The 16,866-nt window shown below is 38.7% G+C and overlaps 1 protein-coding gene across 6 annotated transcripts in view; it reads left to right on the top strand.

The window, feature by feature from the left end:
• Nucleotides 1-16,511, top strand: part of GTF2B (general transcription factor IIB) — a 37,545-nt gene extending 21,034 nt beyond the window's left edge. For all 6 annotated transcript variants that reach the window (XM_002751045.8, XM_035252061.3, XM_078332372.1 and 3 more), the window contains 5 exons: nucleotides 5,818-5,951; nucleotides 9,897-10,043; nucleotides 10,172-10,301; nucleotides 11,821-12,102; nucleotides 16,104-16,511. In XM_002751045.8, the coding sequence (XP_002751091.1) occupies nucleotides 5,818-5,951; nucleotides 9,897-10,043; nucleotides 10,172-10,301; nucleotides 11,821-12,102; nucleotides 16,104-16,237 (827 nt within the window). In that variant the 3' untranslated portion in view covers nucleotides 16,238-16,511. The remainder of the gene's footprint in view (nucleotides 1-5,817; nucleotides 5,952-9,896; nucleotides 10,044-10,171; nucleotides 10,302-11,820; nucleotides 12,103-16,103) is intronic.
• The last annotated feature ends 355 nt before the right edge of the window (nucleotides 16,512-16,866 follow it).

Genomic DNA, 16,866 nt, shown 5'->3' with positions numbered 1-16,866 from the left:
GTATGCATAATGTTGAAATGCTTCAGTTTAAAATCAAGAGCATTGTTTTGAAAGTTTTGACTAGTGCTTTAGATATAAAATAGAAATGAAAGTTAAGCACTGGAAATGGAATATGTTTTTTGCCACTGATGTGGTTCTATATCTAGAGTAGTCAAATAAAAAAATTAATAGTTATTAAAAGTGGCTGAATGTAAGCGTATAAAATATAGCAATTAGTAGTTAGAAAATGAGGTTTTTAACATGAGAAAAAATGTAGGTCGTTTTAAGCATGGCATACATATTACTTCGAAATCTAAAAGAAGACCTTGAGGAAAGAGTATTCCCTGGTTAAAGAAGATAAGAATTGTTTTATCATTCCCAAAATAATATGTAGGTTTGGTATCATTTAATTCAAAATCAGTAGTATATTGGTGGGAATGAGGTTTTTTTTTTTTTGAGATGGAATTTCGCTCTTGTTGCCCAGGCTGGAGTGCAGTGGCGTGATCTCGGCTCACTGCAATCTCCGCCTCCTGGATTCAAGGGATTCTCCTGCCGTAGTCTCCCGAATAGCTGGGATTACAGGCATGCACCACCACACCCAGCTAATTTTTATATTTTTAGTAGAGGCAGGGTTTCTCCATGTAGGTCAGGCTGATCTCGAACACCCAACCACAGTTGATCTACCCGCCTTGGCCTCCAAAGTGCTGGGATAACAGGCGTGAGCCATCACGCCCAGCTGGGAATGAGTTTTTAATTTATTGAGCTGTAATTGCATGCAGTAAAATACACAGTTTGAATTTTGACAGTGCGTGTACTGGTGTAACCCACAGCTTAATACAGAGACCATTTCCTTCACCTTAGAAGTCATTTTGGCCAGGCGCAGTGGCTCACAACTGTAATCTCAGCACTTTGGGAGGCCCAGGTGGTTCTGGATCACAAGGTCAGGAATTCAAGACCAGCCTGGCCAACATGGTGAAACCCTGTCACTACTAAAAATACAAAAATTAGCTGGATGTGGTGGCGTGTGCCTGTTAACTCAGCTACTTAGGAGGCTGAGGCAGGAGAATTGCTTGAACCTGGGAGGCAGAGACTGCAGTGAGCCGATATCCTGCCACTGCATTCCAGCCTAGGAAAAAGAGTGAGACCCCGTCTCCAAACAAAAAAAAAAAGTCATTTTATGTCACTTGCCAATCACTCCAACCCAGTCATAGCCACTGAACTGATTTCTGTTCTCAGATTATTTTGCCTTTTCTTCAGCCTCATATGAATGAAATCATGCAGTATGAACTTTTTTTGTGACTGACATTTTTGGCTTGAAATAATTTCAAAAAAATTTCAAAAAGTTTTGAAATGTATGTATGTTATTGCATTTATCAGTAGTTTGTTTACTGAAGAATATTCCATTGCACACATTTTTCTGTTGATGGGTTGTTTCTAATGGGTAAATATACACTCACTCCATCCCTCAGTGTCTGTGGAGGACTGGTTCCAGGACCTCCCTTAAATACCAAAATTTGCTGATGCTCTAGTCTCTGATATATAATGATGTCATATTTGCCTATAACCTATGCACATCCTCCCATATTCTTTAAATAATCTCTGGATTACTTACACAGTGAAAATGCCATGTAAATAGTTGTTAACCCTTTGGTCAGGGAATAATAGCAAGAAAAAATGTACATGTTCAGTGCAGCGGCATTTTTTCCCCAAACATTTTCAATCTGCAGTTGGTTGAATCCGTGGATGCAGAATACACAGATAGAGAAGGCCAACTCAATTTAAGAATAGAATTGCCAGATTATAAGATAGATGCCAAAGTGACTGAACCACTTTAAACTGGTACATGATTTTTGACGATTATTCTTGGTTTCTTCTTGAAAAATAAAGAGATAGAATTTGTATTCTCTTCAGAATATGGTAAAATGTTTTAGTTAATACTCTTTAGACATCACTCTAATATATGGATTGAGAGCTATGCATGTGTGAAACACATAAATACACATATTGGGTGCATTTACTTTTTTGGATGGGGAACTTGATTAAAAATGTTGAAGATCACACTATAGATGAGGAAGGAATAGTGCACATATATGTATTATAGTAGTAGTGTTAAGTTTTCTTTGGTACTATGAATCTTCACATAGACTATCTGGTGTTAACTATACTAAAATCAGTGTGTGGTAAAGAAGGAAACTAGTGGAAGTTCATATGTTTCTCTGTTTCTAGAGCATTAAAGGATATGTTAAGTCTTGTGTGTTGCTAATTGGCTGGCTTCTTTCTTTTCAAAGGTTGATTGTACCCAGGCATGGCTGTCTTGTACCACCTCACCCTTGAAAAAATTTTGTCTTGCAGCTTTCTTCCAGAGTAACTTGTAAAAATACTACTCCATTTAGATTTTCCTCAAATGAAAATCCTTTATGTATTCTATTTTTTTTTTTCTGAATGGACTTGCCCTATTTCTTGTTACTCATGCACTTAATCTGCTGGACTAGTTGTAGTTTCATGGTATGCTAATTGAGTTATTTTGGAAACTTTATTCCTTATGAGTGCTCTTTTGAATAGTTAAATATAAAAAAAAGGGCACAAACCACAGATTCTTGAATGAGTCATTTAGATCATTCTTACGTATGTGGAAAAATTACATCACCACCCAGTGCTGTGTTTTCTATTTATACTGTACTACCTTAAAAAGATCCATCTTGTCTTTTTAAAAATAATGTAAAGCAGACGGCAAATGTAACTCATGGTAAGGTGTTTCAGAAAATGCTATGAAATGAAGCATCTTCGCTAACTAATGGTTTACCTTTAGATTTCTAGATAGACTTAAAAGATCTGGGCATACCTTCCTGCCTTTTCATTTATGCCGTTCTCTTAATACATTCATCTATGTTAATAAAAATATTACAAGTTAATGATGACATTTGATGTTTTTTTTTTAAGCTGGGTTTGAAGGCCACGGTGATTTTTGGTGGTTTTTGTTCTGTGCATGTTTGTGTTTTTATTTTGTCAAATAGGGAAGTTAGATTATTTTTTCTCTCCTTGAAAACATAAGTGCATGGGAACACCCTTGTATCACTTTAATTGTTGGATGCTGTTGAAGGGACTAAATTTTGTCTAAAAATACTATGTTGGTGTTTATGATGAATTTAGTGAAAAGAGCTTGTCATGAAACAGGCATAATATCTAATTTAAATTTTAGGAAAACATACAAAATAGGTGTGTACACACGAATGAAAACAGAGACCATATATGAAACTATAGTGGTCGTCACTGGGTATTGGGAATGCAGGTAATTTTTTTCTAACATACCTTTTTTTAGTGAGCAAGTATTCTTTTCTAAAAAGAAAGAAAAATTGGTCTCTTTAGTGTGATCTCTTAGAGAAATGGGCTTGTTGGTGAATAATATTCACTGCACAATGGTAAGGTTTCGGTGCACAATGACAATTTATACTTCAAAGTATCTTTTTAAAATCTGTATAATTAGAATTGCTTTCTAAGTTTAGTGATGTTTATTATGAGGAGGAGGAAACAGAAATCCATGTAATGCCGTCCATCTCTAACACTTTTCTCCTTATTTCAGGCCACCTACTCAATGAGATACATTAAAATTGTCTTCTAACTTACCGCCCTGCTTCTGCCTTCCTTGCCTGTTCTCATTGCATACAGGAATGGCAGATGGGAACTCTGCCTCTAATCTCAATCCCTTTGTAATGTGGACACATGGTAGTCCAAGTGATAATCTGCTTTTCCCCTGGTGATTCAGCGGCTTAAAGAAAAAACGTTTTTCTGTTGGGTGTGGTGGCTCACTCCTGTAATCCCAGCACTTGGGAAGGCCAAGGTGAATGGATTGCTTGAACCTGGGGGTTCAAGACTAGCCTGGGCAACATAGCAAAACCCCATCTCTACAAAAAATACAAAAATTAGCCAGGTGGCAATGGTGCACATCTGTAGCTGCTTATTTGAGCCTAGGAGGCAGAGGCTGTGGTCAGCTGAAATTGCGCCACTGTACTCAAGCCTGGGTGACAGATTGAGACCCTGTCTCAAAAAAAAAAAAAAATTGTCAGAGCCTTCGGGAATGAATCATTCTGTTGAGCATCTGTTTACTTCAGAAAGGGTCTCACTCACCCATGTTAGAGTGCAGTGGTGCAGTCACGGCTCCCTGCAACCTCAACCTCCTGGGCTCAGGTGGTCCTCCCACCTCAGCCTCCCTACAGGTACATGACACTACACCCAGCTAATTTGTTTTTGTATTTTTTGTAGAGACAGGGTTTCACCATGTTGCCCAGGCTGGTCTCGAACTCCTGGGCTCAAGTGATCTTCCTCAGCTTCCCAAAGTGCTAGGATTATAGGTGTGAACCACCATGCCTGGCCTTTTCTTAAATCTGTCAGTAAGATTAAATTATATGTCACTATACTCTAATTGTTTATGAGCGTTTAATTTTCATGTAGAAATTAAAAAGCATGGTCTAGGTGGAATTCCTTCCGTTTTCTCTGTTCTTTGCTGTCCTCCTGATCAAATACTTACAACAAAGCATTTAGAAACTTTTGAAGTCTTCTATGGAGATTCATGTTTTAAACTGATGCCTCCCCCTTACCACCCCCACCAAAAATGGAGGAACTCAGAATATTTGCTATCTTTCTAATTTTCATAGCAGGACGTAGCAAATATTGAGCACTTAGTACTACTTTTGAAGCACTTCACATGCACTATAAATGGGCATTATAATAACTTATTTAATCTTTAAAATATGAGGTTAATGAGAATTTTAAAGCTGAGGTAATAAAGACATAAAAATGAAGTAATATTCCAAGGCTAAGCAGCAAATGGCAGAGTTTAGACTCTTATATTAATTGACTGTTAATACTGTAACTTCTGATTGCTGCAGTAACTGGTTTCTGCAGTTTCTTTCTTTCTGCTTGCTGGGTATACACAAAGATCTGGTTCCTATGTTCAGCTTCATCACACTGAACTAAAACAGCTTGTGTTCTACAATTGCAGTGTAGAACAGACTATGATGTGCATTTCTGTTTTGTGTGATCTTAGACTAGTTAATCTTCTTTGTAAAGTGGCAATAAAAGCGGTACCTACGTTTCTAAGGCTGTGAAGATTAAATGAGAACATTTACAAAAGGGCACAATGAATAGCATGTGTAAGTTTTCAGTGTTAACTTTTGTCTACTTTGAAGGTATTGCCAGACATTGAGCTTTCTCACCAAAACAGTAATTAATAAGGTTTGCTTGTTTCTGCTTTTTCTGACATATGTTTAGATGCTGTCTCTTTGCTTAAAGAAAAGAGTTTGCCTACCAGGCTTTCTTTTCAGTGATTCTAGGCTTGAAGTTTATTCTTTATAAATTATTTGACCAAATATATTTTTCATCAAATTGTTACTTTGGAACAGAAGCTTAGGCTTACTTTCTGTGAAGCATTTCTCATGAAAATGTAGTGATTTTTTAATATTAAATTATGTACATTAATACCATTCTGAAAAATGTTTTCTCCCATGCCTGTTGCAAATTTTATGCAAAATTTGGTTCTGAATCATCATTACTACCTTTGCATCACATATGAACAGCTATACTTTGCTACTTTTGATTAATTCTTGTTCTTCCAAGAGTTAGAGTATCGTAGCATAATGTTTCAAGAGGATTATTATGGGACTGGCACAATAGTTAAAGGAATTCTTTAGGACAAATGTCTGAAATGTGATATTTAAGCTGAGGCCTAGATGTCCATGTTAAGATTTCCTGGAAATAAAATGGCTTAGTTGGGCATTGGACAGTGTAGTTAAGTACACCTTATCTTGACAAAATGATTCATATGTGTGCATATATTCTTAGGTGACCGTGTTATCGATGTGGGATCTGAATGGAGAACTTTCAGCAATGACAAAGCAACAAAAGATCCATCTCGAGTTGGAGATTCTCAGAATCCTCTTCTGAGTGATGGAGATTTGTCTACCATGATTGGCAAGGTAATAAGTCCATTTGGCAGGCATTACCAATTGCAGAGTGATTGAGAGTTGCGAAGTGACCTGAGAGTTTGGGGACTTTGCAAAAGTATCAGTTACTGCACCAATGGAGAATCTGGACTTATCTAATAAGATTTGCTAGTAATATCATTGTGAATGATGGCTAACTTGTATATTTCTTCCATTTTAAAGTGGGGAAGATCATTAAATCTAAATTAGAGAGGCTTTGTATCAGGCTCTTTTTTTCATAAATCACATTCTGTATACACACAAAACATGAGTATAGTGTGATCTTCATGAGTTAATATTGATATATTCTTTGGTTATCAAGAATGTCTTCTCTTTTCCCTTTGTACCACCTAAGATAAATGGGAGGTCAGTGTAGCCTCTTTTCTAATATTAGTAAGTTTTTATCTAAACTTTTACATTTCTTGGTGTAAAATGAGTATAAGAATACTTACAGAGATTTTGAGGGTTTCATGAGAATGTATGTAAAGTATTTCTATAATATGTACTGTGTGCTCAAGTAAGTGGTAGCTGCTATTAGTATGTAAGGCAGTAGCATAATTTCCTTGGCAGCCTGACTCTCTTACTCTGTTATCCGAGTTGGAAGTAATATTGACAGTATTACTAAGAACTAATCAAAGATGTATATACTATTTTATAACTTCATATGTATTATTGCATGGTCCCCTTTTTTGTCTTTTTCAAACAAGTCTTGTCTAAAACTTGTCTGGCCAGGCACAGTGGCTCATTCCTGTAATTCCAGCATGTTGGGAGGCTGAGGCGGGTAGATCACGAGATCGGGAGTTCAAGACCAGCCTGGCCAAGATGGTGAAACCCTCTTTTCTAAAAATACAAAAATTAGCTGGGTGTGGTCGTGGGTGCCAGTAATCCTGGCTATTCAGGAGGGTGAGGCAGAGAATTGTTTGAACCCCAGAGGTAAAAGTTGCAATAAGCTGAGATCGCACCACTACACTCCAGCCTGAGTGACAGAGTGAGACTCCGTCTAAAAAAAGAAAAAGAAAACTTGTCTGGGCAACATGCTGGAGTAAGTACAATGGCATAATCAAAGCTCACTGAAGGCACAAACATCTGGGCTCCAGTGATCCTCCTGCCCTGGCCTCCCAAGTAGCTTAGCACTACACGCACATACCACCACACTTGGTTGGTTTTGATTTAAAAAATTTTTTTGGCTGAGCGCAGTGGCTCATGATTGTAATCCCTTGGCTTTGGGAGGCCAAGGCTGGCGGATCATTTGAGGTCAGGAGTTCAAGACCAGCCTGGCCAACATGGTGAAACCCCATCTCTACTAAAAATACAAAAAAAAATAGCCAGGCATGGTGGTGGGCACCTGTAATTCCAGCTGCTCTGCTGGCTAAGACAGGAGAATTGCTTGAACCCAGGAGGCAGAGGTTGCAGTGAACCGAAATAATGCCACTGTACTCCAGCCTGGGTGACAAAGCAAGACTCTGTCTCAAAAAAAAATTTTTTTGTATAGACAGAATCTCTCTCTGTTGTCCAGGTTGGACTTAAACTCCTGGTCTTGAGCAATCCTCCCGCCTCAGGCTCCCAAAGCTCTGGGATTACAGGCATGAATTACCATGCTGAATCCTGCATATTTTGTTTTTGAGACAAGGTCTAACACTATCGCCCAAGTGGGAGTGCAGTAGCATGATCTCAGCTCACTGCAACCTCTACCTCCCAGGCTTAGATAATCCTTCCACCTCAGCCTCTCGAGTAGCTGGGATCATAGGTGTGGGCCATGACATTTGGCTAAGTTTTTGTTGTTTTTTTTTAGAGACAGAGTTTTGCCATGTTGCCCAGGCTGGTCCCAAATTCTTGGGTCAAGTGATCTGCCCACTGCAGCCTCCCAACGTACTGGGATTATAGGCGTGAGCCATCGTGCCTGGCCAAGATAAAAATATTTTTAAGCTGCTACATTTTTCATATAATAAATTTCCATGTGTACTTGGGAATATTTCTGGATTTGTCTTGTCTTGTCCTGGTCCAGTTAGGCAAATGCCATACCACACTGTTTTAATATTTATTAACTCTAGTTTTCCCTCATTGCTCTTCCTTTTCAGCATTTTCTTCACTAGTCTTTTCCATTTAAAAGTTAAGTTTGTTTCATTTTTTAAAACAAAAAGTTTAGGTTTGTTCACTTGCATTATTTATATCTTTGGAGTTTGTCTTGATTTTCCTTAGCTCTGTTAATACAATGTTTTATGTTATTAGGTTCTCTAATAATGTATTTGTGAAATAGTTTCCACATGGTTGATATATACTACCTTTCAGTGCATTATTGGATTCTGTTTTCTGTGGGGTTTTTTGTTTGTTTTTTGAGATGGAGTCTTGCTCTGTCATCCAGACCGGAGTGCAGTGGCGTGATCTCAGTTCACTGTAGCATCCATCCCCGGGTTTAAGTGATTCTCCTGCCTCAGTCTCCCGAGTAGCTGGGATTACAGGAGCCTGCCCCCATGCCCAGCTAATTTTTGTATTTTTAGTAGAGATGAGATTTTGCCATGTTGATCAGGCTGGTCTCCAACTCCTGACCACAGGTGATCCACTTACCTCAGCCTCCCAAAGTGTTGGGATTACAGGCGTGAGCCACCGTACCCGGCCCATTTGTTTGTTCTTTTGAGACAGGGTTTCTTTCTGTCACCCAGTCTAGAGTGCAAGGTTTCTTTCTGTCACCCCGTCTAGAGTGCAGTGGTATAGCTAACTGCAGCCTCAAACTCCCAGGCTTAAGTGACCCTCCTGCCTCAGCCTCCCGAGTAGCTGAGACCACAGGCGTGTACCACCACACTTGGTCTGTTTTTTAATATTTAATATTTTCACTGGGCTTTTGGTCAGATTAATCTGCAAATTGACATAGGGAAAATTGACTTCTTCATGAGAAATCTTGTGTCCAAAAACTCATATCAAAATGCCTTTTCATTTCCTTATGTATCTTATGTAGCCTTCAGAGATGTTTGAAAGTTTTCTTCATGAACATCTCATCGTGTTTCTCAAGTTTATTCCTGGATTTTTGTTGTTGCTGTAATTGAAATACTTGCTTTCATTGTCTTCTAAATGGTTGATTATACATATGAAGGGTATTGATTTCTCTATCTTGACCTTGCTGCCTTTATGATTTATAGCATCAGCTGTTTTTTAGTGATTTTCTTGCATATTCCAGATATATAAAGTTAGTATCTGCAAATAGTTTATCACCTCCTTTCCAGTTTTGTACTTCCGATTTTTCTCTTTCTTAATAATATTGACTAGTTTTTCCAACCAGTGTTAAAAAACAGTAGGAGTAGGAAGTGCCTTTGTCTTGTGATTTTGGTGATGGTGCTGGTGATGTTTCTCCATTAATTATATTACTAGCTTTGGGCAGAGGGGTTTTATGTTGTAAAGAATTACTCATTTGTAGTGTACTATGAGTTATCAAAGATGAACTTGAATTTTGTTCACTTACCTTTTTAGCACCTTTGGAGACGATCATGATTTTTCTCAGATCTATTAATATAATGTTTTATGTTATTTGATTTTCTAATAATAGCTTGTGGAACAGTCTCCACTTGATCATGATATACTACCTTTTAATATGCTATTGGATTCTGTTTGCTAATATTTAATATTTTTAATCTTATTTTTAAGTGAAATTGGACTGTTTTTCCGTTTTGTCTAGTTTTCAATCATATTTTTATTTATATGCTTTAAGCTTCTCATATTCTATGTTCTTTAACAGTTGTTTAGAATTACCTGTTCCTTAAGTATTTGATAGAAACCCTCTTTCAAACACCTTAACTTGATACATTTTTTACTTGTGGGATAGGCAGGATGCACAGTGCAGATTTCTAATCTATATAGAATCAGATCGTGTAAGTTTTTTTTCACAGAAATTGTCCATTATTCATGCTCTGCAAAATTGTTTTTCATAGTTATAAAACTGTTTTGTAGGGTACAGGAGCTGCAAGTTTTGATGAATTTGGGAATTCTAAGTACCAGAATCGGAGAACAATGAGCAGTTCTGATCGGGCAATGATGAATGCATTCAAAGAAATCACTACCATGGCAGACAGAATCAATTTACCTCGAAATATAGTTGTAAGTTCTTGTCTACCTCCTCTAAGCCATTCTGGCATTGACTTGGCATAATTTAACGAACACATGAAATTTTGATATTGCAACTAATTAAATAGCATAGAGTTAAACTTAGTTTCTCTGCTTTGAAGGATCGAACGAATAATTTATTCAAGCAAGTGTATGAACAGAAGAGCCTGAAGGGAAGAGCTAACGATGCTATAGCTTCCGCTTGTCTCTATATTGCCTGTAGACAAGAAGGGGTTCCTAGGACATTTAAAGGTAAGTTTTTAGCTTTTTTTCTTTTTTTTGAGATGGAATCTTGCTCTGTCACCCAGGCTGGAGTGTAGTGGTGCAATCTTGGCTCACTGCAACCTCCGCCTCCCAGGTTTAAGCAATTCTCCTGCTTCAGCCTCCTGGGTAGCTGGGATAACAGGCACGTGCCATCACGCCCAGCTAATTTTTGTAGAGACAGGGTTTTGCCATGTTGGCCATACTGGTCTCGAACTCCTGACACCAGGTGATCTTCCCGCCTTAGCCTCCCAAAGTGCTGGAATTAACAGGTGTGGTAGTGTCTGTCTTTACTCTCAGCTACTTGGGAGGCTGAGGCAGAAGATTTGCTTGAACCCGGGAGGCGGAGGTTGCAGTGAGCTGAGATCATGCCACAGCACTGCAGCCTGGATGACAGAGCAACAATCTGTCTCAGGAAAAGAAAAAAAAAAGAAAAAGAAAATGTCAGTGAAGTTTTTTCTCTTGAGATATATTGTTTGCACTTTTACACTTCAGTTGGAGGCTTAGAAAAAACTGGTATTTTTCATCTAGTTTGCAGTTACATGTGAATACGTGACCAGTAGTTCACAATGTTGCACACTGACTTTCACTACCAAAGCTCAAGTTTAGCTGAAGACTATACTACCCTTCATTCATCCAGTCAGTATTTTTTACGTTTTCTTATGTAAAAGTGAAGAGGTGATGGCCTTGATCATTTTTTTTGTTGTTGTTATAAGTACAACAGGGCTTTTGTTAAATTTCTTCAGAAAGTGTATGGTGGTTGCATCTGGGAATAACACGGTCAGGTATTTTTTCTCATCGAGACATAGCTCATAATCGCAGGGATTTCATGTACACATGACATTGTGTTGCCTAAGAGACACTCTTTAGCTTCTTTCATCTTGATAACACACTGCTTACAACAGATTAATATGTAAATATCAAAGAATTTTTCTTTAAAGAAATTTACTTGCATGAATTAATCTTTAGAGAAGTTAGTATTTTGAAAGATTAAGACCTAAATTTAAAGAGTGAAGAACATTAGGCTGGGCGCAGTGGCTCACACCTGTAATCCCTGCACTGTGGGAGGCCGAGGCAGGTGGATCACCTGAGGTTCAGGAGTTCAAGGCAAGCCTGGCCAAAATGGTGAAACCTCATCTCTACTAAAAATACAAAAATCAGCCAGGCGAGGTAGTGCATGCCTGTAGTCCCAGCTACTCAGGAGGCTGAGGCAGAAGAATCACTTGCGCCCGGGAGGTGGAGGTTGCAGTGAGCCGGGATCATGCCACTGCCCTCCAGCCTGGGCGACAGACTGTCTCAAAAACAAAGTGTGGTGAACATTAAAGTTAACTGAGAAATTTGCAGTTACCTCTGTGGGAAGTATCACTGAGAGGATTAGGGTTTCATCTTTAAGGCATGGTTGAATGTTTTGCAATTAGAATGGATATTATGTTTATAATAAGAAATGGTAGATTTTAAAATGAACTATATGGCTTAAATAATTGACATATTTAAACTTTTTTTCTTTTAGAAATATGTGCTGTATCACGAATTTCTAAGAAAGAAATTGGTCGGTGTTTTAAACTTATTTTGAAAGCACTAGAAACCAGTGTGGATTTGATTACAACTGGGGACTTTATGTCCAGGTTCTGTTCCAATCTTTGTCTTCCTAAACAAGTGCAGATGGCAGCTACACATATAGCCCGTAAAGCTGTGGAATTGGACTTGGTTCCCGGGAGGAGCCCCATCTCTGTGGCAGCAGCAGCTATTTACATGGCCTCACAGGCATCAGCTGAAAAGAGGACCCAGAAAGGTAGGGTTTGTCACCAGGAAGTTGGCAGTAAACTGGGAATCTTGCAGCATGTGATTGTTTTTCCATTTTAAGTGTGAAGCAGGTAAATATCAGTGACCCACGTATGGCCGGGTGTGGCAGCTCATACCTGTATTCCCAGCACTTTGGGAGGCCACGGTGGGTGGATCACCTGAGGTCAGGAGTTCGAGACCAGCCTGACCAACATGGTGAAACCCCATCTCTACTAAACTTACAAAATGAGCCTGTAGGCCCAGCTACTTGGGAAGCTGAGGCAGGAGAATTGCTTGAACTTGGGAGGCAGAGGTTTCAGTGAGCCGAGATGGTGCCATTGCACTCCAGCCTGAGTGACAGCAAGACTCTGTATCAAAAAACCAAACAAACAAAAAAGACCCACATATAAGATATCATTCCTCAGCCTCAAAACATTAAGAAAATATGTTTTGGGCCGGGCGCGGTGGCTCACGCCTATAATCCCAGCACTTTGGGAGGCCGAGGCAGGTGGATCACAAGGTCAAGAGATCGAGACCATCCTGGTCAACATGGTGAAACCCCATCTCTACTAAAAATACAAAAAATTAGCTGGACATGGTGGCGCGCACCTGTAGAACCAGCTATTCAGGAGGCTGAGGCAGGAGAATTGCTTGAACCCAGGAGGTGGAGGTTGCAGTGAGCCGAGATCACGCCTTTGCACTCCAGCCTGGAAAACAAGCAAAATTCTGTCTCAAAAAAAAAAAAATATGTTTTGCTTTTAAGTAGCTCATAAATAAAATGTTCAGAGAGAGAAACCTATAAAAAAAAAAAAAACTTGGGTGTGGTGGCTCACACCTGTAATTCCAGCACTTTGGGAGGTGGAGGCGGGTGGATCACGAGGTCAAGAGATCGAGACCATCCTGGTCAACATGGTGAAACCCTGTCTCTACTAAAAATACAAAAAATTAGCTGGGCATGGTGGCGCATGCCTGTAATCCCAGCTACTCGGGAGGCTGAGGCAGGAGAATTGCCTGAACCCAGGAGCCAAGATCGCGCCATTGCACTCCAGCCTGGGTAACAAGAGCAAAACTCCATCTCAAAAAAAAAAACTTTAGTTTGTGTATCTTTTATTTTTACAAGTTCTTTTTTTGTCCCCTAAATGTCTTCCTCCTGATCATTTTGAATACTCATTTCCTCCCCAAACTTACCTTTTTAAATCTTAGGGGTCAGGGAGGCATGCGTTGTTTCTCACTGCTTGGCATGGGATCCTACAGATAGACACACTGTAAAATATGTGTTGGCTATCAACCTTTAACATTCTGTGAATGGTGTTTTTTTTTTCATCTTGTACAGTATTTTACAGTTTCCTAATACAAATTCTGAAATAAGTAGATGTAAATAGCCTTCTAAAACCATGTTTGAATTTAGTGTTGTAGGAAAACTTTCACCAGAAGTATTAAGTGGATTTCTTTTTGTTTTTCCTTTTTTTTTTTTTTAAACAGTCTTGCTCTGTTGCCCAGGCTGGAGGGCGTAGTACAGTCTCAGCTGACTGCAACCTTCACCTCTTGGGTTTAAGCTATTCTCGTGTCTCAGTTTTCCGGTTCTCGTGCCTCAACTTCCTGAATAACGGGGACTGCAGGCACGTGGCACCACGCTCAGCTAATTATTGGATTTTTAATAGAGATGGGGTTTCACCATGTTGGCCAGGCTGGTTTCAAACTCCTGGCCTCGTGACTCGCCTGCCCACCTCCACCTCCCAGTGTGCTGGTATTTTAAGCACAAGCCACTACGCCTGGCCCAAAGACTCCCTTTTAAATTTAGAAGTGACTACTCCTTTCCAAATCTTTGAGGTTTATAGAAATTATTCATGAGCAAATGCATGTAAAGAAATTCACAAGCTAGGTGCAGTGACCAGCCTGGCCAACATGGTCAAATCTCGTCTCTCCTAAAAATACAAAAATCAACTAAGCACAGTGGTGCACACCTGTAGGAGGCTGAAACACGAGAATCTCTTGAACCTGGGAGGCAGAGGTTGCAGTGAGTCTAGATCCCACCACTGTACTTCAGCCTGGGAGACAGAGAGACTCTTGTCTCAAAACACACAAAAAAATGAGTTAGTGAATTGCTGGCCTCAATAACTTTGTAATATCCTATTCACAGCAGCCTTCAGCTTAGGCTATATGTTGATAAAAGTCATAAATGATACAGAGGAATAATTAGAGAAAGGAAGGCAATCATTAGTTACTTAAATGAGCCATTGTCCATTCCCTTTGGCCTTCACTCATGTTTTAAGGAAATTTTGAATCTTTAATAAAATTGAGAACTCGGAGCTAGACAGTTGGTTCTTGAGGCACATTCCTAGTTGTAAAGTTTATTCTAATGAGCAACACAAAAACATTAATCCTGGTGCTTTTTGCTTTTTAGCTTTATATGAAATATCTTTGAATTTAAGGTCCTTTTCTTCCCTGCACAGCAGGCAATTGACAGTCAAATTGTTGGCATTTATTGGTATTTAGATCTAGAATAATGCAGTGAGATAAAGAAATTTAAAATTAGCTAATTGCACAGTGATGGGAAGCATTCACAGTGAAAATCACTAGAATCTCACTGATTTGAATCAACTGAAAAGGTGGTAAAATGAGTTTGTATTAAAATATGTTTAGGTTGGGCATGGTTGCTCACACCTGTAATCCCAGCACTTTGGGAAGCCAAGGCGGGTGGATCACCTGAGGTCAGGGGTTTGAGACCAGCCTGGGCAACATGGTGAAACCTCATCTCTACTAAAAATACAAAAATTTGCTGGGTATAGTGGCAGGTGCCTATAATCCCAGCTACTCAGGAGGCTGAGGCAGGAGAATTTCTTGAACCCGGGAGACAGAAGTTGTAGTGAGCCTGGGTGACAGAGTGAGACTCTATCTCTAAATAAATAAATGATGTTTAAAAATCCATTTTAATAAAGCATTCATAATACTTAACCAGATATTTTAGTGGCAGTCCTTTGTTATTTCTTTTAATGACTTTGAAAGGAAAAAAGGGATAGTGACTTTAAAGGGTAAAAGTAGATCTGTTAGGATTCTATAACAGAAGAAATGTTCATGTGAGCTCAAAATACTTGCTTAAGTATGTGCTTGTATCAGTGAAAAAAATCTAAAAATGTACATATGGTTTAATAAATAGCTGTTGATCTCTGATGTATTACATAGAAAAAAATTATAGAACAATATTTATAGTGTCACATTTTGTTTTTAATAAGGACCTTTTAACAGAAGTTAGCGAGGGGAGATTTTACATGGGAGCTTTCAAACACAGAAATATAAAGTGAATTTCTTTACAATAATGTATCTGTGGAGTACTTTTGTAATCCTCAGAAAGATTTATAAAGAAAAAGGAGCAGTTCTAAATATGATATCCAGTATAATATAACACCCCTAGTGCTAAGATATGAAGACTATTCACATTTTTTTTGTTGGTTGGTTGGTTTTTTGAGACGGAGTTTCGCTGTTGTTACCCAGGCTGGAGTGCAATGGCACGGTCTCGGCTCACCGCAACCTCTGCCTTCTGGGTTCAAGCAATTCTCCTGCCTCAGCCTCCTGAGTAGCTGGGATTACAGGCACGCACCACCATGCCCAGCTAATTTTTGTATTTTTAGTAGAGACGGGGTTTCACCTTGTTGACCAGGGTGGTCTTGATCTCTTGACCTCGTGATCCACCCGCCTCGGCCTCCCAAAGTGCTGGGATTACAGGCGTGAGCCACTGCGCCTGGCTTCATGTTTTATATTAGTTAAACCCTTTAAAACATTGACAGCCCTGTAAAGTAGTAACTACTTGTACCATTTTTATTGTTACTAACTTTAGCTCCCACTTTCCACCTTTTAGTATGTATTTCCATTATTAGTTTTTAGAAATTAGCACTTCCGGTTTTATCTTTAAGTTTGGCACTTTTTACTGTCATATCTCACAAATTACAATGCAGGTAGTAAAAAGGAGGTAGGATGGAAGTGACAGTTAATGTTTTGATTTTTGTCTTTTAGAAATTGGAGATATTGCTGGTGTTGCTGATGTTACAATCAGACAGTCCTACAGACTTATCTATCCTCGAGCCCCAGATCTGTTTCCTACAGACTTCAAATTTGACACCCCAGTGGACAAACTACCACAGCTATAAACTGAGGCAGCTAAAGTCAAATTCATGAATACAGAACTTTGCCTATTGTACATAGCCTATACAAAATGATGGGTCAAGCCTTTCGTGAGGAAGAACAAGACGGTACGCATTCCAGGGCTGACTACTATTGCTTGGCATTCTGTATGTATATAGTAGTAAAACATATTTAATGATTTAAATTTCTTATCAGATTTCTTTTGTAGCAATCTAGGAAACTATTTTGGAAGATATTTGAAAGTATGTAATTCCTGAATAAAACATTTTTCAAACTAAAGTTTTGTTATAATTACATGTTACTTGTAACTTATACATAATTGCAAATAATGCAAATCATTGCAGCTAATAAAGCTGATAGAGGTTCTTGATTTCCATTATTTTTCTTATATATACAGTTTTTTTAAATAAATACATGGAAAGAGCAAAAGCTTTTGAGAACGATTGTTAACATCAACATATTTAGTTTCTAGTTTGAAAGGATGTGTATGTGAGATTTATTAATATGTATATTATTAAACAAAAAGTGATGAGCTTGGACCTTGAAAGGTACCAGATTGAGAGATTAAAATGTTCTAAATATGTGATTTTCTCAGCTTATTGAGCAGAGAAGATGCTGGTAAATTAATAGTAGC

The sequence above is a fragment of the Callithrix jacchus genome, chromosome 7, assembly GCF_049354715.1.
Source record: "Callithrix jacchus isolate 240 chromosome 7, calJac240_pri, whole genome shotgun sequence".
Lineage (NCBI taxonomy): Eukaryota > Metazoa > Chordata > Mammalia > Primates > Cebidae > Callithrix > Callithrix jacchus.
The sequence above is the reverse complement of the archived record's forward strand: the minus strand, read 5'-3'. Positions and strand labels throughout refer to the sequence as shown.